General features: G+C 37.7%; 1 protein-coding gene across 1 annotated transcript in view; it reads left to right on the top strand.

Annotated features, from left to right (window-relative positions):
* LOC111864352 (sodium/glucose cotransporter 5) overlaps window positions 1–16297 on the top strand; it is a gene marked incomplete in the record, with an annotated part of 159836 nt that overhangs the window by 92980 nt on the left and 50559 nt on the right. The window contains 5 exon segments of the mRNA XM_033751398.1: window positions 502–606; window positions 8310–8496; window positions 10140–10345; window positions 10761–11004; window positions 12151–12301. Coding sequence (XP_033607289.1) covers window positions 502–606; window positions 8310–8496; window positions 10140–10345; window positions 10761–11004; window positions 12151–12301 — 893 coding nt within the window.

Below are 16297 nucleotides of genomic sequence, written 5' to 3'. Positions count from 1 at the left end.
CTGACCAGCCACTCTTAATAGCGTAAGCCATCTACTCATGACTCTTTCAGCAGTAAGAGTTATATGTTACCAAGAAAGTGTACTAATATAATGTTTAGATCTTATTAGCAGAAATTTTGTTTAAGTAACAACTAAAAGAGAAAGGGTGAATTCAGATTGCGAGATTACTCTTAAAAAAATGAAGTATGTCATCTGAACAGCCTATTTAAACTAAACTGGCAATGTGCTCTCACAAATGAGCATTCCCATGGCCACAGGAAAGCCACCAAGCAGCATGTGGTGAACTTGTTGCAAATTGTGTGAAGAGGATGTTACACAAATTCACATGACTGTGGCCACCAGCAAGATGGCAGGTGTTGTCTTCATCAGCACTCCTGCAAATTTGTGAATGGCATGGAGAGGACATTACATTGTATGTGTGTATGTGCACACGTGCATGTGTTCGCGTGTGCATGAAGCAATCACATGCAACATAATGAATTCAGTCTTGTTAATTTACAGGTGTGCACACTACCAGAGTACATGATGAAGCGGTTTGGTGGAACACGAATCAGAATCTTCCTAGCTGCCCTGTCTCTCATCCTCTACATCTTCACCAAGATATCGGTAAGAAGACGTGGTGTTTCAGTGACTTTCACTGTATATTAAATATCAGTTCTTTGCAGTGAATGGATTGGGCTTATAAAAGCAATGAATTAGTCAAGTGTTACATTAAGGTAACTTCAGAAATATTTTCTTATGGAGTTAATTTTACTCTGGCAATGCATAATGCATCAGTACTGGTCATGAGAAATATCAGAGAATTCAACAACTAACTAACTTCGTGTGGCTGAGACCTTCTTGAGAAACTGCCAGTTGTGCAGCTATTCAAGAACTTCCCAGCACTTTATGTAACCTGAAAGTTCATTACTGTGTTCACAAGAGCCCTCCACTGGTCCCTATCCTGAGCCAGATCAATCCAGTCCATACCACCCCATCCTATCTCTCTAATAAAGGTAAAGTTGTCCCTGTATTTAACAAATTAAGCTCTACACCATGAAGGCACATGGGGAAGTGGTTGTATAGATCAACATTTTCTTTACTTCAGCACTGGCAGGAGGTGAGTGGTCAGCTTCACACTGCGGTCGCTTTAAACTGGGGAAAGAGCCTAAGGTAACCATTGGACAGGAGGTTGGGTGGACCCCAAAGCCAGTCTGGATGACTTGGAGAAGTGAAAATTCTTGACCCTACCGAGAGTCGAACTCTGACCCCTCTGTCATCCAGCCCATAGCCAGTCTCTATATTGACTATGCTACGCCAGCTCCCATCTATTTTAACATCCATCTGTCTACATCTTGGTCTTCCTAGTGGTCTCTCTCCTGGTTTTCCCACCAATAATCAATATGCATTCCTCTTCACCCCCTTTCATGCAACATGCCCTGCCATTCTCATTCTCCTTGACTTGATCATCTGACTATACTTGGCAAAGGGCACAACTTATGAAGCTCGTCATTATGCACTCTTCTCCAAACTCCTGTCAGTTTATCTCTCTTTGGTCCAAATATTCTTCTCAGCACCCTGTTCTCAAACACCCTCAGTCTTTGTTCCTCCCTTAAGGTTAGAGAGACTAGGTTTCACACTCATACAGTACCACAGGCAAAATTATAGTATTGCATGATCTGATTTTTATGTTTTTAGAAAGCAGACAAGGAGACCAAAGGCTCTGAACTGAATGGTAGTAAGCATTACCTGAATTCAGTTTCCTCTCAATTTCTTACAGAATCACGTTTTGATTTGTTATAGTCATTCCCAAATATGTGAACTGTGCCACATTTTCAAAGTGTCTCTTAGCTATATTTATATCATGATTTTTCTCTGAATTCTGGTGACAAGAGAGCAACATATACTTAGTTTTTAGAACAACCTCCTTACTAGCATCAAATAAAGTTTATATGTTTTTCTTTATAGTATCTATGTTATCATCCAGTAGATTCACATCATCAACATAGACCAACAGTTGATGTGTTCCATTTAACTTCAGTCTCTCCTGGTGGTTTTCCTGGACCTTCCCAATGGCATATTCTAAAGCGAGGTTGAAAAAGCAGTGAAGATAAAGCATCTTCTTGTTTTAGACCGTTTTGAAGAGGAAAATTATTGGAAAAATGGTTGCCTATATGAACGTTACTATAGGATTCATTTAAATACGTTTTAATCATCCTGACCAGTTTCATGGGTACCCAAAACCCTATGAGAATATTGTACAATACTTCCCTCCTAACTGAATCATAAGCTTTCTTGAAGTCTACGAATAGCTGATGTACTGTCTCATTGCACTCCAATTTTTTCTCCAGTATCTGATAAATGAAAAAAATCTGATCAGTAGATGATCTGTTACATCAAAACCCACACTGATGATCCCCAGTGATTTCATCTATGTATATATATTTTTTATTCACATAAAATTAGCAATCAGAATTACATTTGATTCTATAAGCTAATTAACTGTAGTATTCCCCGTGACGTGGAGAGGCCTTATCCAGTGATAACTCCTTGTTAATCCTCTCTCAAGTCAGCTGGCCAATTCCTGTTTAGTCTTCGTCCATTGTGTGGTTCCAGTAATGGCTGAATTAGTACGTTCTCATGTCCTATTTTGTTGAGGTATCTTGTGCTTTTCCCTTTTATGACTTCCTTTACTAGCGGCACTTTCAGGTCTTCATGGAGTGTTATATTGGATGCCATGCCATGGGGCGTTAGTAATCATATGTAGTATCTTTGACTGATATCTTTGGATTATGGAAATATTGGTTTTGCTAGCACATCCCCATATTTCCACTCCATATACCCAAATTGGTTTTATTATTGTTTTGTAAAGTAAGATTTTGTTGTCTAATGAGTGCTGGGAATTTCTTCCAACTAACCTTGATTTTTAAATCAATCTGCATTTTTTAGTAATATGTTCCTTCCAGGTTAGATGGTTGTCTAGATGAATAACTAAGTATTTTCTGCTGGTGATTCAGGCATTTGTATGTTATTAAAGAAAACTGCAGGACATTGTTCTCTTCTTAGACTTAATCTATACATAGACAGCCTTGAGAGACAGATTTTGGATAAAATTTTTGTGAAGTTGATAGTAGTGATATCCCATGATAATTTCTGTAGTCAGTTTTATCGCCCTTCTTGTAAATAGGTACTATAATAAACTCCTTCCACTGATCAGGCAAGTCTTCCTTATTCCAACTAGAATTAATGAGCTTGTAGATCTCAGGCTGTTATATTTCACCTCCTGCTTGAATCAGTTCTGTCAGAATTTGATAACTACTTGGCGATTTATACCTTTTCAACTCTGCAATAGGAATTTCAACATCAGAAAAACTAGGATCGGATTCTGTACAGTGTGTCCAGGTTCTGTTAGGACTGTTTTCATTAAAATACAAGACGTGAATTATTTTCAAAATTTCACTCTTTTTACTCAAAATAGTCTCCTTCTGAATCAATACATAGCTGGAATCGATTGAAATGTTTTCGAAAACAGTTACTGCACTCCTTTTGTGAAATTGCATTTAAAATTGCGGTAGATTCCCCTTGGATGTCCTGGATGGTGTCATGACGGTCTCCTTTCATCGCCAACTTAACTTTTGGGAACAACCAGAAATCTGCTGGAACCAAATCTGGCGAATACGGAGGATGATCAAGGACTGTGATCTCTTTTCTGGCCAAAAAAATCGCGCACGATCTTAGATTTATGGGGTGGGGCACTGTCGTGGATGAACGACCAGGAACTCTCGATATTCAGGTCGAATTCGAAGAATTCTCGCCTACAATCGACTGAGGACTCCGAGATAATAATCAGAATTTACTGTCTGACCTTCTGGCAGAAATCGAAGAGAACGATTAGTAGTGTCTTTACTCGACTCTTTTGCATGCGCACTTTCTTGGGTTTCGGCTTCTTTGGGCTCAACTACGCTGCACTCTGCCGCTTTGTGAGAGGCTCGTATTGAAAACACCATATCTCGTCACCAGTAACGATCGATTTTGTAAATTTTATATCACTTTGGGCCGACCGTAACATGTCTTTGCAGTGTTCCACTCTGGCATGTTTTTCATCGCCTGACAGCGCGTGCGGTACAAACCGCGCACAGACCTTCTGTTTGCCCAAATCCTCGGTCAAAAATTGACGCAAAGTACTTTTTGGTATTCCCAAAAGCTACTCGATGAGTCTTGCAGAAACACATCTGTCTGATGCAAAGATTTTGGGCACTTTTTTCACATTTTCTTCAGTGCGACATGTTCTCGGCTTGGATGCACGTGGAGCGTCTTCAGTGTCCTCCCTGCCGTCACGAAATACAGCATACCATCAAAAAATGTTCGGGCAACTCGAACAATCACTACCGTACACACTTTTCTTCAATTCGTACGCTTCTCCGGCTGTTTTGCCTAACAAAAAAAAACTCCGTGATTTTAGTCTGCAAGCGAACTATACAGACCGAGCGCCCACCGCTTGTCGGCGAAGTTTAGTGCCAACTTTTGCGGATAGTGAGTGCCGCGTGGTCAGCGCAACGAATCCCCACGGCTGTTAATTTCTGTTTTCTAGGCCTGAGAATGTATTTCAGGGAAACAGCGGCTATTTCCTTGAAATAGCTCCTCAATTATGATCACGAGGCAGAATGAGCCCCGTTCCAGACCCACTACTTCTCAGAAAAAAATCTGGTAGTTCCGGGAATCGAACCCGGACTTCTTGAACTATAGGCAGGAACGCTGACCACTAGACCACTGAGGCACTACAGACAAAATTTGATGTTGGCTCAACTGCCATTTTCCGATGAGCGTCAGAAGAGTACAGCCTGGGTATTTATAAGTGACAGTCCTCCGACGCGGAGTATGAGAAGTATTGGCAGTGGCGGGGAGAGCTCCAGCATGCTGAAAAGTGTGGAGGGGAATGCAGTACAGGCGTTCTCAAAAGGAGATAATTTCTTACCTCATTGTGTTGCATACTGTTGGCGGTTGTCTCGATGATGTTCACACATACGATGTTAAGTTTTAAGTGCCGAATGGCAGACTATTATGCACTATACACTATTATACACTTTTCACTGTTATATACATGAAGAGTTTATTTACACATTATACGGGTCTATTCTAAAGGGGCAACACCGGCAATGTCCGCATAGATATCATCTCCACATGCCTGTCCTTCTTCGTCACCACCAGATGAATCGGAGCTATCATCAGAACTGTCATCACTATCACTGCCAACATGGAAGACGAACTCCCGTCATGCGTCCAAAAGGCCTTCCCGTGCCATTAATTGTTGCTCAATATTTCTTACATGTTGGCACCTACGTTACCATTCTTCTGCAGTTATGGAAGCCAATTTTTGGTCTGCCAGTTTAATGACGTCATCCATCTTAAATGTGGTATTGTTTTGACCAACCACAGACTAGTTAAAGTCGTTCAAAGTGGCTAGTGGAGATTTCCTAGGTCTTTCTTTATGGGGTGTCGAATAGGAAGTGGAAGCCCCAGATTCGATATTTTTTGTTTCTCTTATTCTTCTGACACTATTTTCCAATACATCTGTTGCCTTTGGTGCTTCCACTCCTATGTTCTTCACTGTAATTGTTGGCCCAGCCTCTTTCATATACATATATACATTACTAACAATTTCTCTTCATTGTGAATGCAACACTTTTCCACTCAATTTACTTCGTGTAGGTGGCATGTTAAAGGAGATAGAAAAAATGTACAAATATAAATGAACACTAAAGAAAATCAACGAATTAAAATAAACAATATAATAAATATTAATACAGTAAATAGAGAATAATACACTCAAATACGACTCCAAGAGTCAAAACTTTTTGACTTTACTGTACAAGGAAGAACGCTTTTGACCGAACTTGAGACGTCTGCTCGCACTAAATACAGACGAATGACTAATCACAACACCCCTCAACTTTCGCGAATGGACCTGCCCATCCACTGCGCAGCTTTTCCTGGACTGTCACTTCTAAATAACCGGGCTGTACTGTTACAGTCAAGGTCAGAACACATGATGCAGCGATGCTTGCGCTCTCAAATTACAGACAACCACAGCTGAAACTTCAAGAATCTTAACGCCACGACTCGCCAACAGATGGCATTGCAGTGTAAATTTTAAAAAAATGAGTCATAACCAATCCTGGACAACCTGGGCACACTGTATAACTGTTCAGTTGTATGTATTTCCATCTGCTTAAAGTCAGTTACATTGTACATTCAGTAACTGAGAGAAGTAGTTCTTCCACCTATTCACAATGTTTTGGGAATCTGCAAGCACATCACCATTTTCATCCTTCATTAAGTTACTTATAGGTTGGTAACCCCTCTTAAATACATTAATTCGTCTATACAGGTCACTAATGCTTTGTTCGTACTGTTGTTTCAACCTCATCAATTTTGTTATTCATATATTCCCTCTTTTTATTTATAAGATGCCTGCTGGCTTTTCATCTTAAATTGTGCAGGTTTTCCCCATTTGTTTTGCTTTGATCCTGTTACCACTTCAATTTGGCTTGTTTACTTTGATCAATAATCTTGAGCGTCCTTCGTTGAACCATGGCGTATGCTTCATCAGTACATGATAACCTATAGTATCTTTTGTTGAAATTGTGATATTCCCTCTAATATATTTTCCCAAACTCTATTACTGTCCAACTCAGTGTATAAGTTTTCCAAAGCTGCGAACCTGCGAACACAGTACTGCCCCTTACCCTGCACCTCATTTATTTTCTTGAGATTGAACTTCTCCATATGAATTCTGTGCATTGTTTGTTTATTCTCTGCCAGAGTCTCCCTAACTTTTGCCACCACCAGGTAGTGGTCAGTATCACAATCTGCTGCCCTGAATGATTGGACATCAGGTATACTTGAATGCAGTCTCCTGTCTATTAAAGCATGGACAACTTGGTTGTGAATCTTTTCATAGCAGATGTGCAAGTAAATTTATGAATGTTATTGTGAGGGAACATCATACTTTGGACCGTCAGATTTTTGGATGTGCAGAGGTTACTACTCTAACGTCATTCTTGTTAATAATTTCATACAAACTCTCATTCCCAATTGTTGTTTTGCAGATGTCTTCCCTACCTGCTTTGGCATTGAATTCGCCAAACAAAATTTTCGTATGGGGGAATTTATCGAATACACTTCCTAGTTTTTCATAGAAGTTGTCCTTTGTATCATCAGATGTATCCTCTGTTGGGACATGAATGTTCAGAACAATGATATCCCACCAGTGACCTCTTATGTATGAATAAAACCTGTATGTAATTGGTGATTCTCATTCCCCCTTCTGTAGAAAAATGTATATACCAATGATGGTTCAGTGCCACCTCTGCCCCATCTGACCTCCTGTACTCCCACTAAATCTAACTTATATGTTTCGATATTTCTTTCACAACTGTCATGAGAAAACATACCCTATACAGACTTCTTACAGTCCATGTAACAAGTCTGATATCAGTTTTCTTTAGCTTAGGTTGTGTAACCAAAGACTCTGTCCAAGTTTGAGGATCTTTGTGAAATTTTGTAACAAGCATATATTTTAAGGCGAGGAGTTATTTGCCTCATGCCCAACCCCCGAAGCTGGAGAACCACCCCCTGTCTGCTGACCAGGGCTGCTTATTCAATATATTCACAGCTGTCCTCCATATCTGGAGGCAATCTCTGTCCACACCCTGAGGATGTACCAAACCGTGCTGACAAGAGACCCACTTAACATGGGTGAAATTGTCAGCTTCATGCATTATCTTCATTCATTCATCAGTAATCTGTCAGACAACAGGTCCACAGTCTCTTCCAAAACAGTTCCTCCACTTAATGCGACCTCATCTGTGAGGAAATGGAGTATATGCAAATTTCTCGTTATTGGTTTTGATGTTTCCATTTGAAATATTGATCACAAATTAAGCTCATGGCAAATTCTTGTATGTTGTCTAAAATCTGCCATATACCAGATATCCATCCAATTTAAACCCCCTCGATTTATTTATTTTAACAATACTTATGAACTGTGGTGGTGGTGATAGTTGTGGGAGTAGGAGTAGTACACTCTGTTATCATTTATTAATTTCTTTTTTATGTCCCCATATGTTACTGACTTCTTTATTTCCTGATACCCATAATAATATCTATTCTTCTCTTAAGTATTTCAGTATTTCCTCTTGTATTTAGAACTGTTACTGTTAATGACAGCTGCAGAAAAGAGTGTGTAAGAAAGAATTGAATCCTCTTACCAAATTGTATCCAGAATGCTGCCATGCCTGCCATTCAGTAACCTTGTTTTATGATTGCAGGTTAACATCTACAGTGGATCCCTGTTCATCCAACAAGCTGTGGGTTGGAACATCTGGTACAGCATCTTGTTACTTCTCTGCCTAACGTATATCTGCTCTGCTATTGGAGGATTAGCTGCAGTTATATACATGGAAACCTTACAGTTTTTCATCATCATATCTGGATCAGTCATGGTCATGATCACAGGTGCGCTGAATTGATGAAACACTTCAATTTCTTTTCGTGGAGATAGTAATGTTGTTAACATTGGTGAGGATCATGGAAATGTCTGTTTTTAAATAGTAATATTGGGTTACAGAAATTGTATTCGTGCAATTTGAGCCACATGTATGGCATATAGTTCCCTTAGGATAGCTGGCAATGCTTTGGAAGATTATAGAGACATAAAAGACTCTTGTTTGTTGAAAATTCTCCCAAGGAATGACATACATGTAATGTTCTCTCATGTCTTCATGAAGGATATACTGTGAGGTCATTGAAGATGCCATCTTGTAGTAGCCAGCACATGTATTCAAAGACAAAATCATAGCTCATTTGTATACCAATAGGTTGTGTAACGTGCCTCTTGAATTTCTATTGAAAGTAAACACGAATTCACTCTTCATGCTACTCCTAGATGATCTGTGTAGCTTAGAACTGCAACATACACAAGTGAGGTGTTTCAGGCAAAGTTCATAAGGCATACTTCCCTCTTGCACTGATATTGAACGTCTGAGTTCTGTCATCATCATCATCATCATCATCATCATCAGCGCCATCATCATTGTTATTTTAATTATAAATCCCCAAGCAGTATAACACGATATTTTAGGGCATCTAACATACTTAAAAAATGAACCAATTCACAATAATGTCAAACTTAACATCAGGAGGAAAATAATGATTGTCAGGAAATCTGACTGTGAAGGGTTTTTCATATACATGTCTCAGTATCATTTTGTCAGACCCCATTTGTAATATTGGTTCTTTTTTCATGTCCTGAGTTATGTATGCATGGCCGAAACCATCGGATCTAGGTTTCCATTGATCACTGCACTGGAGACGGTAGATTCCTGCCCATGCCTCTGCCTCCAACTGTAGATGCATTGGGGGGAGTCCAAGGAGTATGTCCAGTGCAGCTGTTGGGGATGTTCGAATTGCTCCTGTGATACCTAAACAAGCCAACCTTTGCAATTTGCTAAGTTCTGCCTTGCTTATCTTAAGTTTAACTTATCTCCCAGTTACTTAAAAAGAATTTGCAGTTACCTAATAAACGTTTTTATGATGTACTCCCATCACAATTTTTTATGATGTTAGGTGTACCTCAAGTGTTAGTCTTTGGACCATTGCTTTTTAATATTTTTATAAGTGTCTTATACAGTGTAATTAATTACATTAATTTTTTATCTGTTTGCTGATGACTCTAAAGTCTGTTGAGCCATTAAATAACTAGTGTTTATTTACTTTTACAGTCTGAATATTGATTGATAGGCATTTTGTGTTTTGCTCACTTTTTGAAGCTTAAATTGTGTAAAATTAGAGTTGTTTCTTTAATTATCAGCACACTCTTGAAAATGTTCTTTCACTGCAGAGTGAATGTGTTAAGGATTTGGAGGTCCATATTGACTATAAACTTGTTTTCATCATCATGTTGATTTTTCTTCTTTCACATGCAGTGAAATTGCTAGGGCCAATTCAGGCTATGACATTTTCCTTCTCCACCATGGCTAGCTTAGTAATGCTGTAGTTTGCTTTGGTCAGATTGAAGTTTGAGTACATCTTTGTTGCATGGAACAATCATGGACTGCAGTAAACTTAATTATTTTTTTAATTGTATATCTGATTTTTAGGCTTCATGGCAGTAGGAGGATGGAGTGAACTGACAGTGCGTTATCTTCAAGCTGTACCAAATGAAACATACTTCAATACAACTTGTGGTGTTCCACGTCAGGACTCGTGGATCATGTTAAGAGATCCCATACATTCTGACATGCCATGGCCAGCTTTCCTACTTGGACAGACACCGTCTTCTATTTGGTATTGGTGCGCTGATCAGGTGAGAACAAATTTTGACGAAAAAGGGGGCACATTTTGCTTGAAGTGTCTTGACTATTATAAGGAAGTAGTTTTTTATCTGGTTAGGTATAATAACAAGGAAAAACTAAGTAAGGGGTGAGAGGATATTAACATTGACTACATAATTGAATTATACATCTTGTAAATCTGAATATTATTGTTATGAAATTTGTGCTTATGAATATTTTAATGAGAAAACTCAGAAGTTTTTAATAAGAATAACTAGTTTATTCTCATAGAAAAACTGTCACCACTCAGGGTGCATTATGATGTACTGCTGATGGGAAGAGAGAGAAGAGAAAGGGTAGGATGGACTAGAAATGAACTAAAGAGAAAAGAACCAAAAGCAAGATAAGGTAAAGTACTTAGGCCACTTACATGTATCTTCCACACAGCTGATGGTGCAGAGAACTCTAGCTGCCAAGTCTTTGTCTCATGCTCAGGGAGGTACTCTTCTAGCTGGTTACGTAAAGATCCTTCCCGTTTTCATCATGGTCCTGCCTGGAATGATCAGCCGAGTCCTGTTCCCTGATGAGATCGCTTGTGTAAAACCAGAAATCTGCGAGAAAGCATGTGGTAACCCAGTTAGCTGTTCTAACAATGCCTATCCTCGTCTAGTACTGGGTATAATGCCATCAGGTACGTGATTACAGTAGTTGTTTTATTACTTGTGGACACCCTCTCCCTTCATGAAATTTGGTACGTGGGGCAAGCACTATGATCTCCAAGGAGCAGTGATTTTAGGTATGTATTACAGAGTGTTACTAATCATGCCGATAGAATATAATACATCTATGTGATGTTACCACACATCTCTAGTGAGCAGACCATTTGAAATCAAAAATAAGAGAAGCAAATACTGACAACTGTGAATTAGTCAGTCCTTGCAGGAAGTGCGTTGACTGGTTCAATTCTTGTTGTTTTCTTTTGCATTCTTATTTTTTGTTGCTATCAACTGGCCCTTGTCTTGAGCAACTGTGGACTTTGGAGACAAGTTTACATAGTCTGTGTAGGAATTTAAAGTTTGTTGATTATAGAAGAGGAATGCCAGCGTTGTTAACTTCACCAAGTAGTTGAGGCTGATATGCCTTCTGTAGCAAAGAACCCTCTCGTGAACAGTGTGGCTATATTCATCTGTTTCCATGCAGGTGCGTATGGGTGGCTATAATGTTGTCAGATCTGGTAGCTGTGTTAATCTAATGGTCTTAACCATCCTGTTGTTACCCTCACTTTTTATGCTGTGTTCATCTTAAAGACAATCCAGCTTGTGTCATTATGTTAGGTTGTGTTAGAGAAGTGTGGTAAGTTTCATCACAGATATCTAAATTTATTATTGTGCCCACATTGGTTTGTGAAGTATAGATAGCTGAGGGAATTTTATTTTGTCATTTGTTCTACCAACAGATCCAAAATGAATCTGAATCAAATCATCAAGTTGTTTATTGCAAAGTTCGGAAAGAATTGTGAGGCTGGGTTAGTCGCCGTTGCCAGACAGATGGTCCTTGGTTTATGAACTTAGAACCATTCAACTTGGCAGTCACACGAATTTTAATGGTTGTATTCGTCTTTGTCTAGGAAACAGAACATCATTGTTGGTTACGAGCTCTTTGTTGATTCATCAGTTTTTCTCTCTGTTTAACCTTTGAAGGATTCAAGCCCAAATAATCCAAACAATCATCAAATTCTCTCAGTTCACATAGTCCTCCACAATTTCCAATCGAGTGTGTTCACATAATACTAGGTTTCATCAAGGCAGATTTGTTTTTTATTATTCTATCCATGTAGGTCTACGTGGAGTGATGCTAGCAGTCATGTTGGCAGCGTTGATGTCTGACCTTAGTTCCGTTTTCAACAGCGCGAGTACGCTGTTCACGATGGACATGTGGAAGCGAGTGAGGAAACAGGCAACCACCAAGGAGCTTCTCATTGTCAGCAAGTGAGTCACACAATGAGACCCTAGAATCAATGAGTCATATTCTTATTAAGCCACTAAAATTATAAAAAGGAAAATATTTTTGACTAGACGTAAGACTTGGCAGAGGTCTGACTTACTGAATGCAAAGCAATCCAGTTATTAACTGGCATATTTCATTCATTCTTCCATGTTCTTACTTCTATCAAAATATATTTTCCACTTCAGTCAGAAGTAGAGAACCACCTTTTTAGTAATGAAAGAATAATTGGAAAATACTTCCCTTCTTCAATAAGCATTTTGTAAAATAAATAATATGAATTTATAATGCAGAATATATAAACGATGACTATCATGATATGATTAATATTGATAGAAATGTATCAGAAGGAACAGAATTCTTATATGTGTGTAGCGTCTTGCAAGGTACAAAACACACATACAAACCAAAAAGAAGAGCTGTTGTTATTCACAGCAGCACAATGATTTTGCACATCCTTCCTTTTCTTTTATAATGCATCATCATAAGCTTTCAGTCATTAAATATTCCGATTCTTCAGATGCATGGAGGTTATTGGCGGCTGTTCTGGGAGTGGGTTTTCCATTACATGTTCTCACTATGTCACTTGCCGCCTTTTCTACTCAGTCAACTGCAGCAACAGTGAAGCTTCAGCAGCACCGTGGAATGAAGTTTACAGACCAGCTTGCAGAATCTGCTTCGCATATCTCAGAATTATATCTGCATAAAACGTGGGCCCCGTATTCCTCCTCACATTTGGGGTGCACATAACATCAACTTCTATGTCATGGATTGAAACTTCTCATATAAATGGGAATTTCATATGCTTCAGTGTCTGTTATTTTGTGTGTTCATATTGTCACGTGTTGGGCGTTTGTAATGCGACAGATAAGTTCACGCCGTGTTGGATCATAGCAAATTTATTGAACACTCGCTCTTACACTTACACAATTTACAGTGTCCCAATTACTGCCATTTGCAGTAGTCTGTCTTGAATCCATTCACTCGATACAACTTAACACCTCGTGGCTGCTGGACTTCACCTCATCTCTTCAAAGGCCGGAAACCAACCGCTAATGCTCAACTAACTCTGGCGAATGCTATTTCGATGTACTCATAACCATTCGCACGCGAAATTCAAATTTCAGAAACTTTTGGTTTGCCCCACATAGATAAGAAGCAAAAATTCCAGTGTTTAGTGTTAACACAAAAAAAATTGTCATATTAGAACTTGTCTTGAATACCAGTTGGATAAATCTCTGTAGCATCTTGCACAAGAAACAGTAGTATTTAAAGTAACAATGAGGTAACAACTCATGAAAACTACAGCTATGCACTCTGCAACCACTTAATTCAGGAATCTCTCTAACTGGTATCTTCAGTCATTTCATGATGGCAGACTTGATACTGAGTTGTCATTTTTTGAGAGAAGATTCTGTTTTATTTAAATGGGCATGTGAACATATAAGAAAACAGATAACTGGACACTGAAAGTCAGTCTATTCAGTAATATTAAAGTGGTAATTTGTGTGTCTAGAGTGAGAACCATGTGGGACCTGTGTTATATGCACATATGATTAATTATGAGCAATATGTAAAGCACATACTGTGAGTGGGCAAGTAAACTATACTGTACAATTTTGCTGCAGTCTTCATTCTTCACAGCTGACTCAGTTGTGAAGGTGGCATCCAATTCATGGAGCACACAAGGGGAAGATGATGACCTAGCACTGTCACAAAACAGTCACCCATACATATCTGTTTTAGAATATACACATATTCAAACATAACAACTCTATATGGGCAGAATATTTATGTAATAAGTTTATTGTTTTATGGTTTATTCATACATGAACTATATTACTTATAGTGGAATTCACTTCACAATTTTAAACATTATTGTTTCAGAATATTTCATGGAGACACATGATAGAAAAAGTAAAGTAATGACATTTTAGGAAGAAAAGGATACTTTTAATAAGAAAATGCTTGAATAAGATAATAGTTCTAATTCTCTACGATATAATTTGTCTTAAGAATGGAAAAAATCGCTGAATGTAAAAACTGTCAGTTACATCAAAATCATGGGTGTCATAAGTCATGTTTTCAAACTAAATACAGTCTGTAAACATGCAACAATTCAAATTGAAGTATTTGGCTTAATGATATTATATGACATTGAAAGATGAATGATAAGGAAGACTTAACAGAGAAGATGAATAATCAGCTGAAATATATATTCTAAGCAGACCACTTTCAACCTTAACAGAAATTGTAATTACAGATTTAACCAATTATGGATGTTATACACCACATTGGAATAAAGTGGAAATAATATTTTGAAATAATAATCTCAGAGAGGATTTCTTCCCAACAAAAAGGGAAGGTGGGGTTGGAATGGCTGTGATCTTAACATGCCTTCACATTAATTTTTCCTGAGATGAATATATAATTAGTATTTTGTTAAATCATTTATGTGACTATTAACATAGGCAATTGCTATTTGCTACGCCTAATTTCAGTTATACTTGGTTGTGTCAGATAATATTTTGATTATTCAGATGTGATTACCTTTGTCCATTAAAATTACAATTTTGTTTTAATTATTTCAGTTGAGAAACAGTCACTTTGGACACACAAACGTCAACAACTAGGAGTGGGAATGTCTGTAACAGTTGTATTTGTAGTAAGCCTAGAAATGTTACAAATAAATTCAGTATATTTTATTCATAGAGGTGCTGCTAATTGACCAAGTATAGAAATAATGCATACCAATAAAAATTATTTACATTTGTGGTTATTGGTTTAGTAAACTATAAACTCTGATGTTTCTAAATTCAAATGTAGATATTTTTTGAAGTGGGTTTGTCTCTTGCTGTACTTAAAAAAGAAATGCCACAGCTTTTCATATGACGGGAAAGTTGTCATGGATATATTTCTATCTTTATTCAAGAAATCATTTCTTCCTTCACATCTCCAAGTACTATTTCTTTACCTGGACATATTATAGCAGTGCAGACTGACTTTGTTATATGAATGCAAAAGTACTAAGTCACCTGACACAGAAATAAAGCTCAGAAATAAATATGTGATGTAAATCCAAAGATTTTGTCATCGCATGACCTGTGCTTTTCAGTTATAATTATTAAATACTTGTAGTTTGACTGCAAAATGAAGTTCTGTAATGAAAAATGTATGCCTTTGCAGTATATGAAGATTGTTCTGCCATTGAAACAGAATAGTTGCTCACTTTTTCCACCAATCTGTATCTTGATCATCACCAAATATTTGACTTTATGGCTTTGAAGGAGTTTACTATACTCTTAATTACTTCTGAGGTGATGTTTGAGTTGAATATTTGGATCCATGTCACTCTTGTGTCATCTGTTGTGGCACCTATGTGTGGACAGTAAAATACAGTTTAACAAACACATATCACAGGAACAAGAATGCTTTTTGAACAAAAGGGAAGGATTTCATAAGAAAGATTTTTCAGCTGTGTCATCATATGTAACATGGATTTTTGAAGCAAAGTGTAATGCAGTATAGAGGTTTCATAAGTTTATTGTGTAGAGCATTTACCTGTACATTTCACTGTGAAATCTCCGGCTATAATCCAATTAGCAGAATCTCAAAATTCAAGTATTTTTTGTGAGCTTTTGATACGATTCTCGTACTTTTTCTCAATTTTTTTCATATACCATACAGAAATTAAACTTAAGATTCTGAGTACATAATTCTACTGTTAGGAAGAGGTGGAGTGGTTTTCATCTCTGAATCTTCAAATTTTGTATTTGTATTTTTGTTTGTTTCTTATTATTTTGGCAAATTGCATATTATGTATAGTTCTGTCCTGTGACTAACTAAATTCATCTTTTCCAATTAACATAACAGTAAAAGATAAACCTGATAGAAAGTGAGCATACTGCAAATTGCTTGGGAAAGCTTTTGGTAGAGATTTGGATGAATCTGTAAATTACACATTACATGAAGAAAGCAGT

The sequence above is a fragment of the Cryptotermes secundus genome, unplaced genomic scaffold (assembly GCF_002891405.2).
Source record: "Cryptotermes secundus unplaced genomic scaffold, Csec_1.0 scaffold312, whole genome shotgun sequence".
In the NCBI taxonomy this organism is placed as follows: Eukaryota; Metazoa; Arthropoda; class Insecta; order Blattodea; family Kalotermitidae; genus Cryptotermes; species Cryptotermes secundus.
The sequence above is the reverse complement of the archived record's forward strand: the minus strand, read 5'-3'. Positions and strand labels throughout refer to the sequence as shown.